The following is an 18100-nucleotide window of genomic DNA, read 5'->3' as shown; positions in this document are numbered from 1 at the left end:
TACTCATTTAGCTCGCGAGCTTCGAGCTTTTTTTCAGCCCTACGCGGAACAGCCGACAGGTGGATCGGTGGGGCGGCGTCGGGAGCACAAATTGCAAATTCGCGGGTGACCTCAAGCCAGTTCGCTGGGAACTGGTCGAATCCTCGGGCTGGCTGCCGAGTTCACTGAAATCAGTTTGGAGGAATCGGGAGGTGTGTGTGTGTGTGTGGGGGGGGGGGGGGGGGGGCGAGAAGTGGGGCTAGAGACGTGGCTAAAATTCGGATGTCAGATTGTTAGCCTTTCCTTTTTTTGTGGAAAAGGAGGATCAGACTCTCGCCTCTACACCATACCGATGCACACTTCCATAGTACAACTTTAAATAAACGTCTGTATTATCAATTGTATCAACCACGTATGTCCCTGGGAAAATATTTGGAGCGTTTTTACTACATACATCCCGATCGTGTAAGTAACGGTAGGTTGAGACATAGCAGGTTTCTCGGGCTCCCATGAGCCAAGAACACCACGTCCACCTTCACTATCCGCCGTCCAGAACAGATTAGCACGTACGCTCAGCTGTCGTAGGTGCGGCACTCGTCGGTCTCGGGGTTCTCCTTGCAGTAGTTCTCGAGCGGGTCGGAGTCCTTGAGCTTGTCCCTGGCGTGGCTGGCCGCGGCGCTGAGCTCCTCCACCTCGTCCCACGCCGCCGCGCACTCCCCGCTGGCGGCGTCCTCTGAGCACGTCTCCTGGGCCTCCTTGATGCTGTCCGACATCTTGTCAGAGATGCCCGGCGGCGTGGCCGGCCCGCCCGCCCTGCAGGAGAGGGCACCGCTGCCGCGGTACGCCGTCGGGAAGGTGACGCGCGCGGCGGCCACCTGCGGCCTCGCGAGGACGTCGCCCCTGGCCGTGGGCGCGAAGGTAGACAGGCTCACGTTGGTGAGCGCGGACGCCATTGCTGGGTGTGGTGGATCGACCGAAATTTTATGTGGGTAGGCTGTAACAAGTTGCTGCGTTTGATGCGGTAAGGTTTGTATTTATAGCTCTGGTTGGATGCTTGGGCAGGGAAGCTTTTAGGTGCACTCGTTTCCTATCAAGTTTGGGCGTTTGGGAGGGGGAAGGTTTTACGTGCACTCGTTTCCTATCACGTCTCGGCCAATGGTTCCGGGCCACGTCGTCTCGTCACAGATATTTTTCAGGCAAGCAACTGGAGCGTGGGAGGAAGATCTTTTCTACTTGTCCACGATTGGCAGGAGGAGGACGAAGTGTGTGATTTTCTTTTTGACACGAAAAATCTGTCTTTGTGAACGCGTTCTTGGGTGTATGTTGGTGAGAAAACCCGTGTTGGATACGAAATGTATACGAGGTTCATGTTGTTCCAGAGAACAATGGTTTGTACAGATGCGAATTGGATGTGGTTTGAAAAATATTTGAGATATGTCTGGTGTATCTCCTATACATCTGGCATCAGTAAGCCCTCGAATGATATATACTTGGAAAATATGCTGTGGAGCAGAGGTCCCAAGATGTAGGACCATGTCACTGGAGAAATTTCAAGTCAGTTGGTAGCCTATTTCCAAGCGAGCGCCAAAGAAAACCTTCTATCTAAGTGGAATTTTGAATGCCCAAAGCATTTTGGCGTTGGGAAGAGCTAGTCCCCGTATCAGCTTACCATATAGTAGTATCAACCAGACCAACAAGATATTTTTCTACTTTCTGTTTCCGCCTGGCAAGATAGAGGAAGTGAGTGGTTTTCATTTTACCCCCAAAAATTGTCTTTAGCGCACGTTCTTGGGTGCATGTTGATGGGAAATTCCGTGTTGGATACAAATGTATACGAGGTTCATATTGCGCCGCAGAATAATGGTTTCCACATATGCGAATTGGATATGGTCTAGAAAATATCTGAGATATACAACTATTAACCCGGCCGGTTGCTAGTGAGTCAATTATTTTCGGAAATGGCCATCGTGGGCTTTATTATTGATGATAAATAGTTACATCCTCCACGAGTTCTTCCACTAACTTCCCTACCATGAAACAATGGTGATCATCCCCAAGTACAAGAAGTTTTTAATATGATAACTGAACTTAGCTAGCTCATGAGCCACCACATTTGTTTCCCTTCAACAGTGCATGAACTTCACTGTCGATCGTCGTTGACGTCTCCACACAATCCACATAAATGGCCACTGCGGCATTCCACCAGCTTGCCTGCCCCATGCACATGTTAATAACCTTTGTCGAGCCGGATTCCGCCTTTAATCTTTCTAAACAAAGTGCATATGCCAAAATGGACTCCCTCCTTCATCGCTAGAGCTTCCATTCTTGCATACGCCAAATGGGCACCATGACATCGGTTCCGTCGGTCCCTTGAGGAAAGATTCCAACATGGCTGATCCCGATTGATCAGCCACAAACACTAAATTTTATAGTCTCTAAAATCCCCAGTCTGCACCATAGATCTGATGCTCGACCACGGATGAACAGAAGGTGCTGAATGCCATCATGCCCTTGTTGGCAAACAAACATTGGTCATCCATACCTACGTGCCTATCAACATGGATCCTTTATGTGGGAGGGTGTTGTGGAGATCTCTCCAACAAAAGCTTTGCACTTTGCGTGGTATTTTCATCTTCCATAGAGCACTCTAGAGTGGGTTGTTCATAGATGCGTATGGTGCATGCATAATGATGGCACCAACATGCTGGTGTTTCCATTCCAGGTGATACATCGTACGAAAACACCCAACATGGAAAAGTGACACGAGATAAAGTCATAGAAGGCATCATAACTCGATGGAATTTGCTTGATCCTTAATGCAGCCACCAAGAAAAAGATGAAGCAGGCCAAGGCCTCATCCCATAGGCCACTCGAAAGATCAACAAGGCCCTCAACCTTGGAGATAGGAACTTGCCGGTGCAACGTGTTGTTCATTCTGCTTGGGCTTGAAGGGGTCCAAGGACCCGTCTAGATGTTTATGTTGTGTCCATTCCCTAATCTCCAAATATAACTCTGCTTAAAAGTTTGAATCCCAACCACCAAACTCTGCCAAATAAGTGAGGAGACCTTCTTGGGACCATCCCCAAGGATATCTCCATCCGTATAGTACTTTGCATGAAGAACCTTGGCACACAGGGACTAGTATTGTAACAACGCATGATACTTGCTTGGCTAACATAGCTAAGTTGAAACCGTCAAGGTTGAACCTCATTCCTCCCAACTTTTTTGGTATAGATAATTTCCACCACTCACTCCAATGCATTTTACTTTCTCCTCATTATTCCGCACCAGAACCCAACAATAATTTTCATGATGTCCTTGCAAATTCCTTTTGGAAGTTTAAATACTCACATCACAAGTCCCTTGTTTGGCCCCGCATTTTCTATTTCTCTTCCAAACAAAATTCTTCATAGATGCTAGTAAAGCTCCATACACCATCACCGCCTTCCACTCGAACATCAATATAGTTTCTGTCAGAGAACAAGAGAGATAACTTCATTTCCTTTCTCCCAAATAAAGCAACTCCTCTTTTCCTTCCATTATTAGGGTTAACTGTCACAAAATCTATTTTGAGATGACGTCACAAACAATATGGCAGATTGCCATCCAAGTGAGTCTCCGAGAAAAACAATACATTGGGATTGTGTCTCCACTGGACATCCAACATATAGCTTGAACTGCCGAGGCGTTCCCTAGTACCCAACTATTAGGCTAGGGCTCTCATTGTTCCCGGCACAACTCGTCGAAGGAGCCCAGCAATTCTGAGTGTGTAGTTAAAATTGAGTTACCACTTTCTGTCTTATGCCTCCTTGATGCCTCACTATTCTTCCTCATATCATCCTCATTACATGCATCAAGTCTATGAGCATCGGGACGGTGGGAGTCAGGTCCCTCATAGTTGGGTCAGTGTCATCAACCTCCTCTAGAGCCGGTCGCTTCTTGTCAATCACTAGTATAAAAGGCCCATTTGTCCCGGTTCATAAGGCACATCTGTCCCGGTTGCGGAACCGGGACTAAAGGGTCGTTACTAATGCCCTAGGACTTTAGTCCCGATTCTTATACGAACCAGGACAGATGGGCCTCCACGTGGCCGCTGTGGCGAGCCCAGGCAGGAGGGCCTTTAGTCCCGGTTGGTGGCACCAACCGGGACCAATAAGCTTCCACGCGTCAGCATTTCAGCGGCTGTTTTTTTTTGAAAGGAGGTGGTTTAGGGGTTTTGGGGGTTAATTTAGGTTCGTATAGGTAGCTAATAGAGAGATGTGTCCTCTCTTATCTCCGTGCTACTGCTACTGCTATGCCTAAACATGACTTAGATTGAAGTGAGGCAACATGTGGTGCATGTCGAAAGTAATTCTAATCCTAACTTGATCAAGTTTGGATTGCACTACTTTCGACATGCACCACATGCATGTTGCCTTCACTTCAATCCAATCCATGTTCATTTCACCCACAGATATATAATAACTCTTCATGCTCGCATCATGCATCATCATAATAACAAGTCCTACTAATCATCATCATACAACTTCTACTCGTTATTAATAACAAGTCATACGATCATCATCCTCATAGTCATCGAACCAACCCTACTTAATTGTTCTTAGCACATGATCATCGGTATTAGGTAGGACCTAAATACCCTCTTTAAGGTAAAATAGCATAAAACAAAATAGATCCTGACTCTCCATTATGGAGAATGGAGATCATCCTGTCTCCAATTCTTGCGCTTCGCTTCCTTTTGCTTCCAAGAACCTCCTTATGACTGTCCATACATTTTTTCCCTCCTTATATCTGCATGTCTCCACTTCTTTTAGAAATCTGGTATGGACAGTTGAGATTCGTAGGATGGCCTGGCTGTATGTTCAAAACATTAAGGCTACCTTTCTGATACATCAAATGAGGCACACAATTCTCTGGGATTATCTGTTGAAAAACATAGTAATAACGTCATAGTTAGCAATAATGTACTAGTTTTAGAAGTATGCAAAAGATGCACGGATGTCGCAATAGTAAAAAATCTTACCAGGGTATCTCCATGGTAGTTACTGTAGTTGAACACATGCACTAGTGGCACGTATTGACCATAATGTTGAGGAGTTTGATTGTAGATATTGTAATTCTCAATGTCAGTACAAAATCCGACCAGATGATTTTTCTCCTTGTAAGTTAATTCGGAGCCATCGGTGCAGTGGGTTTTGTCTACCATCTCCCGCACATTCTTTGAACAATGAAAATAAGCTGTCAACTATTTTGAAATAAACAATATAAATTAGATAATAACTATGTTTGAGAAACTCACATAGCAGTAGAATTGGAGGCGTATCAACAAGGACCCAAATGTCCATATTGTCTTGCTCGATTTCAGGATCACCAAGATCCATGGTGACAAGCATACCCTCATCAAAACCATACATATTGCAAAGTGCTTCCCATTTTTTGCAAGCAAAATGGGTTACACTCTCAGAATTGTACAACTTTACTTTAAAATCCACATCATGATGAGTCCTTAGGTGAATTTTCTTTGTTTCGAAACTTTCATGGTCTTCAAAACCCATCCTCTCCAAGACATAGCGCCTTGCATGGCATGGGATAAGCTACTCGAATTGTAAAAGATGAAAATTATACGTTGAAATAGCTGTAGTCATGCTTAATTACGAAAAACACTTGTCGTCGTTGCTTACCGTTTCAACATCGAAGGTCTCCTCGAGCTTAATGTTGAAGCGCCGATCATCGTCCAGGTGAGGCATGTCGCACAGACCTCGATCGTCGTGGCACCAGCTGCACTCCCCCGAGAGACTTTTGTCGTCTGATGACAACATTTTCTACGTTCATAATTCAAAGATTAAACTTGTACAATTAAATATATGTACTACAAAAACTAAATTAGGTCATTATTATTCATCACGGGTTGACTATCGGTCTGTCGAGTCTTTTCTTGAAAACTCTCAACTCACATGGTGTATATATTCGACTCTCGGTGATGGTCGCTCCTCACTTTGTCCCCGAGTGCATTACACCAAAATGTCTAGCACACGGGAACGAAGGAGAAGCGACCCCCACGACAACAGTCGGGATTCTTCATCCTCTCATATATATATATATATATGGTGGAACTCTCCCTCACTGATTCCTCTCTGACATTTGCGACCATCGGTGATGGTCGTTACTCCTTCCCCTAGTGCATAACAAAGGTCTAGCACCCGTAGAAGAAGGAGAAACGACCCCACGACAATAGTCGGGCTTCTTCGTCCTCTCATATATGGTGGAGACTCGACAGACTTAAAGAAAACCCGAAATATCGTTTAATTATCTTTCTAAAAAAGGATTTGGCTGGTCTCACCTCGAGGTCGGAGGGGGTCGATGACGGGGACAATGGCGGTGATGATGGAGGGGGGCTCCTAGATTTATGCGAAAACAAAAACCATATAAGCTATCAACTAATCATATGCATACGCCTTGCATAGTGCTCTCCAATTTTAGCATTCAAAGTAGGAGTAGTTTGCCAATTTGAGCATTCAATAAGCAAAATCAAATCGCAAAATAAAGTAGTATTCAAATTAGGATGCATTCAATTAGAGGCAAAAACTACATCATCTCTTGCGTCCGTACATCGTCGAATATTATCACTAATACACCTCGAATACTATCATACATATAACATCGCTAGTACAGCTAGAACCATAGCGCCCGACGGGTATCGGCACGGGCGGTGGACACCCAAAGAGAAGGAACCATCACAGGATCAAGCCGGCCTCCTTCGCCAAGTCGACGACGAGGATGCGGGATAGGCATCGTCGACGTCGATGCGGGAATAATTGCTTTAACTAAAAAAATAAACTAGTTCTATTAATTTTCTTGCTAAAAATAAACTACTTCTATAGTAAAATAAACTAGTTTTATTAAATCAAGTAGTTCAACTACTAAGCACTTACTATAAATAAAATAAAGTAGTACTTGCTAAAAATAAACTACTTCTATATATAGTAAAATAAAGTAGTTTTATTAAATCAAATAGTTCAACTACTAATTAATTAAGCACTTTCTAAGTAGTACTTACTAAAAGTTATCGGGGAGGGGGGTATATCTACAACGACATACCCGATAAAAAAATAAGAAGAGGAAGAAGAAGAAAAAAAAGAGGAGAAGAAGAAAGGAATAGAGGAGGAGATCGAAGAAAAAAAAAGAAAAAAAAAAGAGGAGAAGAAGAAGGAATAGAGGAGAAGAAGAAGAAATATAAATCTATTTCTTCTTCTTCTTCTTCTCCTCTTTTTTTTCTTTTTAGAGGAGAAGAAGAGGAGAGAAATCTATTTCTTCTTCTTCTCCTCTATTCCTTCTTCTTCTGCTCTTTTTTCTTCTTTTTCATCTTCTTATTTATTTCTCCTCTTCTTCTTATTCTTCTTCTTCTCCTTCTTCTTCTTCTTATTTTCCTTTTTTCTCTCCTTCTTCTTCTAAATATTTCATATACATAAATGACTTTGATCATACACAATTTTCCTATACATACACAATATGAACATATGCATAAATTGACACAGAAACTTCTATGAACAAAAAATCATAAAAATTCTATGAACAAAAATACAACAGAAAAAATCATAAAAATTCTATGAACAAAATCTAAACTACACATCTAAATTAATACAACTAAATTAACTACACATCTAAATTACACATCCAAATTAATACAACTAAATTACAACATCTATATATAGGGGGCACGGCGGCAGCGGTGGCGACCATTACAGGGAGGAGGAGGGGATCGGCGGGCAGCGCTCACAGGGTGCGCGGCGACGGCGACGAGGAGGCAGGGCCGGCAGCGTCGGGGCAAGGGTGGCGCGGGGCAGCGACAGTGTCGGTCCGGGGCGGGACAACGTTGGTCCGGGGCGACACGGCGTCGGGGCGGCTTGGGACGGCGTCGGGGCGGTGCATCAGAGGCAGGGCGATGACGGCGACGGGGAGACAGGGGGCAGCCTAGCGGCGTCGCGGCAGGGGAATGAGCAACTGAACGAAAAATTTACAAGTCCTGCTTATATAGACGAGGCATTGGTCCCGGTTCGTGGCACAAACCGGGACCAATGCCCCCTTTAGTCCCGGTTGGTGCCACCAGCCGGGACCAAATGTCAGTTTTCGGCAGCCCAAAAGGCGGAAAGCGGCTGCCTTTGGTCCCGGTTCGTGGCACCAACCGGTACCAAAGGGGAGCATTCGTACCGGTTGGTGCCACGAACCGATTCCAATGCCCCCCTTTAGTCCCGGTTGGTGGCACCAACCGAGACCAAATGTCTCGTTCTGCCCGTGCCCAAATGTTTAGTCCCACTTCGCTAGCTGAGAGGGGCGCGCAGTGGTTTATAAGCCCCACTGCCGCACCCCTCTCGAGCTCCTCTTCATTGCAGGCTTTCGGGCCTAATTGTCACTGATATGCCCGATGGGCCTACTGGGCCTTCTGCGGGCCTGAATCCTGGCCCATGGATGGGTTTCTAATCGTATTCAGGCCGTGGAGGCCCAGTAGGTGGCATATTTTTTTATTTTTTCCCTGTTTTTTTGTCTTCTTTTTGCTTTATTTATTTTGTTTTGTTTCTACTTACAACAAAAAAACTTATTTTATTTTATTTTGCTATTAAAGTTTCTAACAAAAAAAGTTCTTTATGAAAACTCCTTTTGCTTTTAATGATTTTGAACAGAAAATACTTTGATAATTTTAGTTGCATCAATTTTATATGTAATTTTAGTTTCAATAATACTAGAGATTGCTTATAATGTTTTGAACAGAAAATACTTTGATAATTTTAGTTTCATAAATTTTATTTATGTTATTAAAGTTTATTTTATTTTATTTTGTTTCTACTTATATATTTTATTAAAGTTTATATTATTTTGTTTCTAATCACTTATTTAATTTAATTTATGATAATTCTTTTTGCTATTAAAGTTTGTAACAAAAAAGTTCTTTATGAAAATTTTATATAATTTTAGTTGCATAAATTCTATATAATTTTAGTTTCAATAATACTAGAGGTTTATAAAATGCAACATTCAAAGCATTTCAACAAAACGGACAATCTGTTTCGAGATATCAGGGTTTCATACGGAAACTCGTCTATTACAACATGAATTTCAAATGAACTAGGAAAATGTTGAAAGTTGGCATGGTATCATCATAATAGTTATGGACAGAAAGTCTTCACTTTTTCTTCGCTTGTGTGCTTTGCTTATTGCGCCGTAACCATGGATAATCTTCATCGTTTATCAGGATGCTTGGGTCAGCTTTGACTTTGAAGGGAGGAATTTCATGAAACTTTTCATAATCTTCGGACATGTTTGTCTTGCCCTCCACTCCCACGATGTCCCCTTTTCCTGAAAGAACTATGTGGCGCTTTGGCTTATCGTATGATGTATTCGCTTCCTTATATTTTCTTTTTCTCGGTTTGGTAGACATGTCCTTCACATAGATAACCTATGCCACATCATTGGCTAGGACGAACGGTTCGTCAGTGTACCGAAAATTGTTCAGATCCACTGTTGTCATTCCGTACTGTGGGTCTACCTGTACCCCGCCTCCTGACAGATTGAACCATTTGCACTTAAACAAAGGGACCTTAAAATCATGTCCGTAGTCAAGTTCCCATATGTCCACTATGTAACCATAATATGTGTCCTTTCCCCTCTCTGTTGCTGCATCAAAGCGGACACCACTGTTTTGGTTGGTGCTCTTTTGATCTTGGCGATCGTGTAAAATGTATTCTCATTTATCTCGTATCCTTTGTAAGTCAATACAGTCGAAGATGGTCCCCTGGACAACGAGTACAGCTCATCACAAACAGTGTTGTCACCTCTGAGACGTGTTTCCAACCAACTGCTGAAAGTCATGATGTGTTCACATGTAATCCAGTCATCACACTGCTCCGGGTGTTTGAAGCGCAGACTGTTCTTGTGTTCATCGACATATGGGGTCACCAAGGTAGAGTTCTGTAGAACTGTGTAGTGTGCTTGAGACCAAGAATGTCTGTCCCTGCATATTATTGTGTCCGCTCCTAGCGTGCCTTTTCCAGTCAGTCTTCCATCATACCGCGATTTAGGGAGACATATCTTCTTAAGTCCAGGAATGAAGTCAACACAAAACCCAATGACATCCTCTGTTTGATGGCCCATGGAGATGCTTCCTTCTGGCCTAGCACAGTTACGGACATATTTGTTTAGGACTCCCATGAACCTCTCAAAGGGGAACATATTGTGTAGAAATACGGGGCCCAGAATGACAATCTCGTCGACTAGATGAACTAGGACGTGCGTCATGATATTGAAGAAGGATGGTGGGAACACCAGCTCAAAACTGACAAGACATTGCTCCACATCACTCCTTAGCCTTGGTATGATTTCTGGATCGATCACCTTCTGAGAGATTGCATTGAGAAATGCACATAGCTTCACAATGGCTAATTGGACGTTTTCCGGTAGAAGCCCACTCAATGCAACCGTAAGCAGTTGCGTCATAATCACGTGGCAGTCATGAGACTTTAGGTTCTGGAATTTTTTTCTCTAGAATATTTATTATTCCCTTTATATTCGACGAGAAGCCAGTCGGGACCTTCATACTGAGCAGGCATTCAAAAAAGATTTCCTTCTCTTCTTTGGTAAAATTCCACCTGTCAAGTACGTGATCACCGGTACGCATGGCGGGCTTCTTCCGGTGATCTACCTCGCCTTTGAAGTGTTTGCCTTTCTTTCGACATTGATGGTTGGTCGGGAGAAATCGACGATGGCCCAGATACACATTCTTCCTGCATCTGTTCAGGTATATACTTTCGGTGTCAGCTAAACAGTGCGTGCATGCGTGGTATCCCTTATTTGTCTGTCCTGAAAGGTTACTAAGAGCGGGACAATCGTTGATGGTTACAAACAGCAACGCACGCAGGTTAAATTCCACCTGTTTGTGCTCATCCCACACACTTTCTATTCCACAGCTGTAAAAGTTCTTCAACTAATGGGCTTAGGTATACATCAATGTCGTTGTCGGGTTGCTTAGGGCCTTGGATGAGAATTGGCATCATAATGAACTTCCGCTTCATGCATAACCAAGGAGGAAGGTTATACATACATAGAGTCACGGGCCAGGTGCTGTGATTGCTGCTCTGCTCCCCGAAAGAATTAATGCCATCCGCGCTTAAACCAAACCATACGGTCCTTGGGTCACCTGCAAACTGAGCCCAGTACTTTCTCTCGATTTTTCTCCACTGCGACCCGTGAGCGGGTGCTCTCAATTTCCCGTCTTTCTTATGGTCCTCACTGTGCCATCGCATAAACTTCGCATGCTCTTTGTTTCTGAACAGTCGTTTCAACCGTGGTATTATAGGAGCATACCACATCACCTTCGCAGGAACCCTCTTCCTGCGGGTATCGCCTTCAACATCACCAGGGTCATCTCGTCCGATCTTATACCGCAATGCACCGCATACCAGGCATGCGTTCAAATCCTTGTACGCACCACGGTACAGGATGCAGTCATTAGGGCATGCATGTATCTTCTCCACCTCCAATCCTAGAGGGCATACGACCTTCTTTGCTGCGTACGTACTGTCGGGCAATTCGTTATCATTTGGAAGATTCTTCTTCAATATTTTCAGTAGCTTCTCAAATCCTTTGTCAGGCACAACATTCTCTGCCTTCCACTTCAGCAATTCCAGTACGGTACCGAGCTTTGTGTTGCCATCTTCGCAATTGGGGTACAACCCTTTTTTGTGATCCTCTAACATGCGATCGAACTTCAGCTTCTCCTTTTCACTTTCACACTTTTCCCTTGCATCAACAATGACCCGACAGAGATCATCATCGGGCACATCGTCTGGTTCCTCTTGATCTTCAGCTTCCTTTTGATCTTCAGCTTCCTCTTGATCTTCAACTTCCCCCCTTGCAGCATCACTGTATTCAGGGGGCACATAGTTGTCATCGCCCTCTTCTTCTTCGCTGTCTTCCATCATAACTCATATTTCTCCGTGCATCGTCCAAACATTATAGGGGGGCATGAAACCTTTATAAAGCAGGTGGGTGTGAAGGATTTTCTTGTCAGAGTAAGACATCGTATTCCCACAATCAGGGCATGGACAACACATAAAACCATTCTGCTTGTTTGCCTCAGCCACTTCGAGAAATTTACGCACGCCCTTAATGTACTCGGAGGTGTGTCTGTCACCGTACATCCATTGCCGGTTCATCTGCGTGCATTATATATAATTATGTGTGTCAAAAGTAAGAAAATTAGACAAGTATCTATCTAAAGTAAGATTTTTTTTTCTTTCAGAAAGAAGATAAGAATAAGAGGCTCACCACGGTGGTGCCGCGACGAGATCAATGGCGGTGAAGACGAGGACGAGGCGTGATGGACCGCTAAACCTAGACAAATCTCGGAAAAAATGGAGCTCCGAGGTAGAGCTTCGAGAGGAGAAAGCTTAACTAATGTGGCTCGGGCATTTCATCAAACACCTCACATGCATAAGAGGTGAGCTAGAGCACCCAAATGCCCTTCCTCGCCGACCAGCAAAAAACAGAGCACTGTGGAGTGCTCTGCTCACCGCCGATGGGGTATATATAGGAAGCTCATTTGTCCCGGTTCGTGGCTGGAACCGGGACTAAAGCCCAGCCTTCTGTCCCGGTTCGAGCCAAGAACCGGGACCTATGTTTGTGGGCCAGGAGCGAGGCCCATTGGTCCCGGTTCGTGCCTGGAACCGGGACAAATGGGTCCATACGAACCGGGACCAATGCCCACGAGGCCCCGGCCGGCCCCCTGGGCTCACGAACCGGGACGAATGCATCCATTGGTCCCGGCTCGTGGCAGAACCGAGACTAATGGGCTAGCCAGGTTTAACGAAAGCCCCTTTTTCTACTAGTGATTCTTATCCGCCTTGGCACATTCCTAGGCTTCACATGGGCTGCTTTTTGTGCCATTAAGTTTCCTTGTACCATTGTTCTGACCACCCTGGTTTTGCTTGGGGAAGGTATGCTCCTGGTGTAATCGCCAATCAAAGAACTCACCATGCCCGTGTCCTCTACGTGCATCATCATAACCCCACTACGACCTCTAGCATCGAATCCTCTGCCCCTTAAGACGGCTCCTCAACCCTACCATGTTTCATGACCAGCGTTAAGCCATGGCACCATTTGAAGTCCTTCGTCTCACGCTCGTCTGTTCCACATTCAAGGTGTGAGTGTCCGCTTTGCCCGCCTGTCTCGCAAAATCACGGAACGTTTTCATACTTCACTTGAAAAAAATTATGTTCCCTTCCACAAGTGATAGTAACAATTTTGTGATGGCTTTAGGTACACTAAACTTAACACGAGCCCACATATAATTTCCAATTCCACCTTATCCTTGCGCCTAGAGCCTTCGACTGGTAACCATCTAACAAGGGGGAAACTTGTCCAGGACTTGGGAACAGTGAGTGAATGATGACCACCCGCACAATGTACCCAGACTACAGATCACTCTACCTTCTTGAGCAATGAACCAGAAGCAATTTGCAAAACTTACCCTACAATTATTTCTGAAATGGCACAGTTTTGCTGAGAAGGGGCAGAACCAGGCAGGGTTTAGAATCTGCTGCTTGAGCAGCGACCACCTAACCTTCATCCTTCGCCTGATCATAAGTCCACCATTCATCCCCGATTGGCATGTACATATTTCTGAGCGAGAAATCTTCGCCTTCAGAGAGTCATGGCGCTCTTTTGTCGGTTGAGTTTTGTATCAGATTACAGGAACATGGAAATCCCATAAGGGCAGCGAGCTCATTTACTGCATACCTGGGCATTTAGCCAGTTACCACCACCTGACCAGGGAGGTGTTCCTTGCTTTTATCCTGCCACATGGATGGAGTTCAACTTTAAATTTCATCACAAGTTTCTGCCAAATTTCACGGGCATGCATGATGTACATGGCTCGACAATCAAAATAGCTGTGGGCTGCTACGTACATGTACACACCTGGTTCTTCAGAGATGCAGCAGCTACTGGAGCGAACCGGACGTGATATTCATGTTCAGCTACATCGGATTTGCATGCATGGTAGACTGGTAGTGATCAGTAAAACATTGAGCAGTCAAGTACTTCACATACTTATAGACCAAGATATTGGCTTTCTCCACCATCCTTTTCTAATTACAGACCATGCGCATTTATTCTTATAAATGTCCCTTGCTGCATTTTAAGAACCGCCACTAATGATGCTGGCGCGGCCCTTGCTTACTCAGAGGAGGAGCAATATATATACTATCTACTTGTCGCATGTAACATCAATCACAAATGTCATATGAAACCTCACGTGGTCTGATCTGTTGTTGTATCATCTACAGCATTTGCTCCGGAAGCACCGGCGTGAGCAATGGCTTACCTTGGAAGAACGCCTCAAGGTTCCCGATCATGAGGTCCGAAATATCAGAGGCCGACTCCACAGTGAAGACGGCCTCATGCGCTGTGAGCACCACATTTTCCATGGAGAGTAGCTCTGCCGGCACCACAGGCTCCATCTCAAAGACATCGAGGCCCGCGCCCGCTATCCCCCCTCCCTTGAGTGCGCGGATCAGCGCCGCCTCATCGACGTTCCCTCCGCGGGCAATGTTCACGATGACGCCGTCTTTCCCTAGCGCCTCCAGGACTTCCTTGTTGACAATGTGCCGTGTCTGATCGTTGAGAGCGCAGGCGACGACCAGCACGTCGGATTCGAGAGCGAGGCTGATGACACTGGGGAAATATTTGTACGAGATGGTTGCTGAATCCTTGGCCCTTCTGGAGTGATAGGAGATGGTGCAGCCAAATGCCTCGAGCCGCCTCGCGATCAATGTACCGATGCTCCCCAAACCGATGATGCCTACTCGCTTGCCACTGAGCTGGTGCATCATCGGAATAAATATTGACATCAGTTTCTGTTTGAGATAAAACATATGTATGCAAAGAACAGAACTTGGGGGAATCAATGTGACATAGTACCCAGTGTCCGACTCCAGACTAGAGATTTTCAGTTTTTTTTTTACTGTAAGAGATTTTCAGTGTTAGGCAGTAGTATGCCGTCGTGTACGCCCTCTGTATAGTCACCGTGTACACGACGCGCACCGGCTCGTGCAGCCAGATCGTGGCGCACGTCGGGTAGTTTCTCCACCCCATGATCTCCACTAAGTAGGCAGGTAGCACTAAGCTGTATATATACCCCCTACTCGATCAATGAGAATGCGTGGTGTGAGTTATCCCCTAATCCTGATCTTCTCTGTCAACATTCAGTTTTGCAAACAGAGAACACTCTGAATTCTAGCACCCTACTGTTGTTCTCCTTGAGCAATGAACCAGAAGCATTTTTGCAAAACTAAATCCTACAGTTTATGGCAAGATGTGGATTCAAATCTCGGCAGTTTAACCAAACAGTCTAGTTGACAGGGACCGAAATTTGCTGTGCTTTTCGGATCAAAAAGAGGAAATACTTCAGAAATTATCTGCTTGGTAGTATTTCAGTAGAGAAGGAAACGACGGACCTTGGAGCCAAGCGGGTAGTCCCCGCGCGCCGGCCACAGCCCGCGCCGGACGAACCGGTCGGCCGCCGAGACGCGCCGGAGCACGTCGAGGAGGAGCCCGACGGCGTGATCCGCCACGTCAGTGGAGAATGTCTCACCGGCGCCGGCCACGGCGACGCCCCGGCGCGCGCACTCGGTGAGGTCGACGTGGTCCAGGCCGGCGGCGGTGGTCACGACGCAGCGGAGGCACGGGGCCGCGTCGAGGAAGGCGGCGTCGACTTGGATGGCGCCTCCGCCGACGACGACGGCGGCCCGCGGGGGCTCACCGGCCCCCCGGGCGGCCGCGGACGCGGCGAGGAACGCCAGGAGCGGAGCGCCCGAGTCGTAAAGGCTGTGGACGCGGTAGCGCGCGCGCAGCGCGGCGGCGAGGCCGTCATCGGCGCGGCGCCGACGGTCGATGCCATCGGCCGTTGCTCCGAGGGGAATTTCGCTGATCCAGAACTGAACTGATTCTTGTGGCCTGCGACTTGGATAACCTGTGTGACATGTCCTAAGTCGTTTTTCTTTTCTGTACCTTTTGAGATCGACTTGGATGAACTGAGCTTTGTTTTTTTTCCTGAAAGTTTGAGTCTTTGCTATTTCATCTGCCACTGAAATTTGAATCTTTGCTATTTCTCTCACCGAGTGATTCTAGTTTAAAAATTTCGAGAGATTGACATGTATGGTTAGGAAATGCAACTCTCAATTAGATTGGATGCATACACGCACGCTATATATGTACAGGACGTATCCCACGGCCTCGACTGTACAAGGAAACAGGAGGCGGGGCTTGGTAGGAAAAGATCCTAACCATACATGCCATTTATAGCCTATACATATATTCAACACCCCCCCCCCCCCCCCCCGGCGCGCAGTCGATACGTCACCCGTGACGCATAGACTGGACCGGAACTCCTCAAATGTAGGCTTCGGTAACCCCTTGGTCATGACATCGGCGAACTGCTGAGTAGTAGGAACATGAGAGACACGAACATACCCAAGAGCCACCTGCTCACACACGAAGTAGTTGTGGAGCTAGATATGCTTCGTGCGATGATGATGAATAGGGTTGGCGGAGAGTAGACGGCGGAGACGTTGTCACAATAGACAACAGTAGCCTTGGCCACGCCAAGGTGCAACTCCTGAAGAAGTTGTCGTAGCCAGGAACATTGGGTAACGGCGTTAGCCACTGCCCGTTACTCGACCTCGACACTTGATCTGGACACCGTGGGTTGTCCTTTAGACGACCACGATATGAGAGAGGGCCCAAGATAAACGCAGTAACCAGAGGTGGAGCGACGAGTGTCGGGACAACCAGCCCAATCATCATCCGAGTAGGCGACCAAGTCAGCGAAAGAGGACGCTGTCAACGTGAGACCCAGAGTCATGGTGCCGCAGATGTAATGGAGGATCCGCTTCACCAAGTTCCAGTGTGAGTCGCGTGGAGCATGCATGTGAGGGACACCTGCTGAATGTCATACTGCAAGTCTGGCCGGGTGAGCGTCAAGTACTGAAGAGCACCAACAATGGACCTGTAGAAAACAACGTCCTGTGCTGGAGAGCCATCAAGTGCAGAGACCTTGGCCTTTGTGTCGATAGGCGTAGGTACAGGCTTGCAGTTAAGCATGCTAGCTCGCTCGAGTAGCTCCTGGGCGTACTGCTGTTGATGAAGAAAGAACCCATCTGCGTGCCACACCACCTCGATCCCGAGGAAGTAGTGCAAAGGACCAAGGTCCTTGATAGCGAACTCGGTGTCGAGACGAGCTGTGAGCTGGAGAAGGAGCTTGGCCGAAGAAGCTGTCAGAATGATGTCATCGACGTAGAGTAGCAGATAAGCAGTCCCGCTGTCGTGATGGTACACGAACAGGGAGGCATCGGAGCGAGTAGCTCGAAACCCAAGCTGCTAAAGAAATGCAGCAATCCGCTGGTACAACGCACGAGGAGCCTACTTGAGCCCATAGAGAGAGCGCGAGAGCAGGTACACGTGATCGGGCTGAGTGGCATCGACGAAGCCAGTGGGCTGCTGACAGTAGACCTGTTTGGCAAGGTGGCCATGAAGAAAGGCGTTGGAGACATCCATCTAATGGACGGGCCAAGCGCGAGAGACCGCAAGCTACAGAACAGCGCGGTGGTGGCTGGTTTAACAGTCGGGGGAAAGGTGTCGGTGAAGTCAACACCGGCACGCAGGCAAAAACCGCGGACTACCCAACGAGCCTTGTACCGCTCAAGAGTCCCGTCGGTCAGAGTCATATGGCGAAAGACCCATTTGCCACTGATGACATTAGCATGCGGGGGGCGAGGAACCAACTGCCAGGTGCGGTTGCGCTGAAGAGCATCAAACTTCTCCTGCATCGCAGCGAGCTAGTGAGGATCACGGAGAGTGGCTCGAGCGAACGATGGGGGGGTGACGGCGCCGAGGTGGAGGCCACAAGGAGGTACTCATTGGCGGAGTATGGTGACTCGGGCATTGCACACCAGCCCGAGCGCGAGTCAGCATGCGGCAGGGCAGCGAGTCTACGGAGGGGGGCAACAGGCGAAGATCCCGTCACGGCCGAACACGAGGTGGCCGACGACACAAGGGGCGAAGGAGGCGGTGA

General features: G+C 46.8%; 2 protein-coding genes and 1 long non-coding RNA gene across 3 annotated transcripts; all 3 read right to left on the bottom strand.

Annotated features, from left to right (window-relative positions):
- Positions 1 to 347: 347 nt before the first annotated feature.
- On the bottom strand, positions 348 to 1008 carry LOC125530879 (calvin cycle protein CP12-2, chloroplastic). Its single transcript, XM_048695301.2, has one exon. It carries the CDS (start codon positions 930 to 932, stop codon positions 552 to 554), a length of 381 nt encoding a protein of 126 aa, XP_048551258.1. The 5' UTR covers positions 933 to 1008; the 3' UTR covers positions 348 to 551.
- Positions 1009 to 4458: 3450 nt separating this feature from the next.
- Positions 4459 to 5882, bottom strand: LOC147983023 (uncharacterized). The gene is made up of 3 exons (XR_015615562.1): positions 5279 to 5882; positions 5003 to 5197; positions 4459 to 4902 (listed from the first exon to the last, which is right to left on the bottom strand). It is a non-coding gene; the product is annotated as an uncharacterized LOC147983023 (long non-coding RNA).
- A 7347-nt stretch (positions 5883 to 13229) lies between these two features.
- On the bottom strand, positions 13230 to 17855 carry LOC147983022 (uncharacterized). The gene is made up of 7 exons (XM_087540623.1): positions 17532 to 17855; positions 16969 to 17403; positions 16386 to 16511; positions 15486 to 16154; positions 14354 to 14849; positions 13948 to 14033; positions 13230 to 13823 (listed from the first exon to the last, which is right to left on the bottom strand). Exons 1-7 carry the CDS (start codon positions 17853 to 17855, stop codon positions 13776 to 13778), a joined length of 2184 nt encoding a protein of 727 aa, XP_087396749.1. The 3' UTR covers positions 13230 to 13775.
- Positions 17856 to 18100: the final 245 nt, after the last annotated feature.

Source organism: Triticum urartu, chromosome 2A (assembly GCF_056163025.1).
Source record: "Triticum urartu cultivar PI428250 chromosome 2A, HENAU_Tu73, whole genome shotgun sequence".
NCBI lineage: Eukaryota > Viridiplantae > Streptophyta > Magnoliopsida > Poales > Poaceae > Triticum > Triticum urartu.
This window is presented reverse-complemented; position numbering and strand designations above follow the sequence as displayed.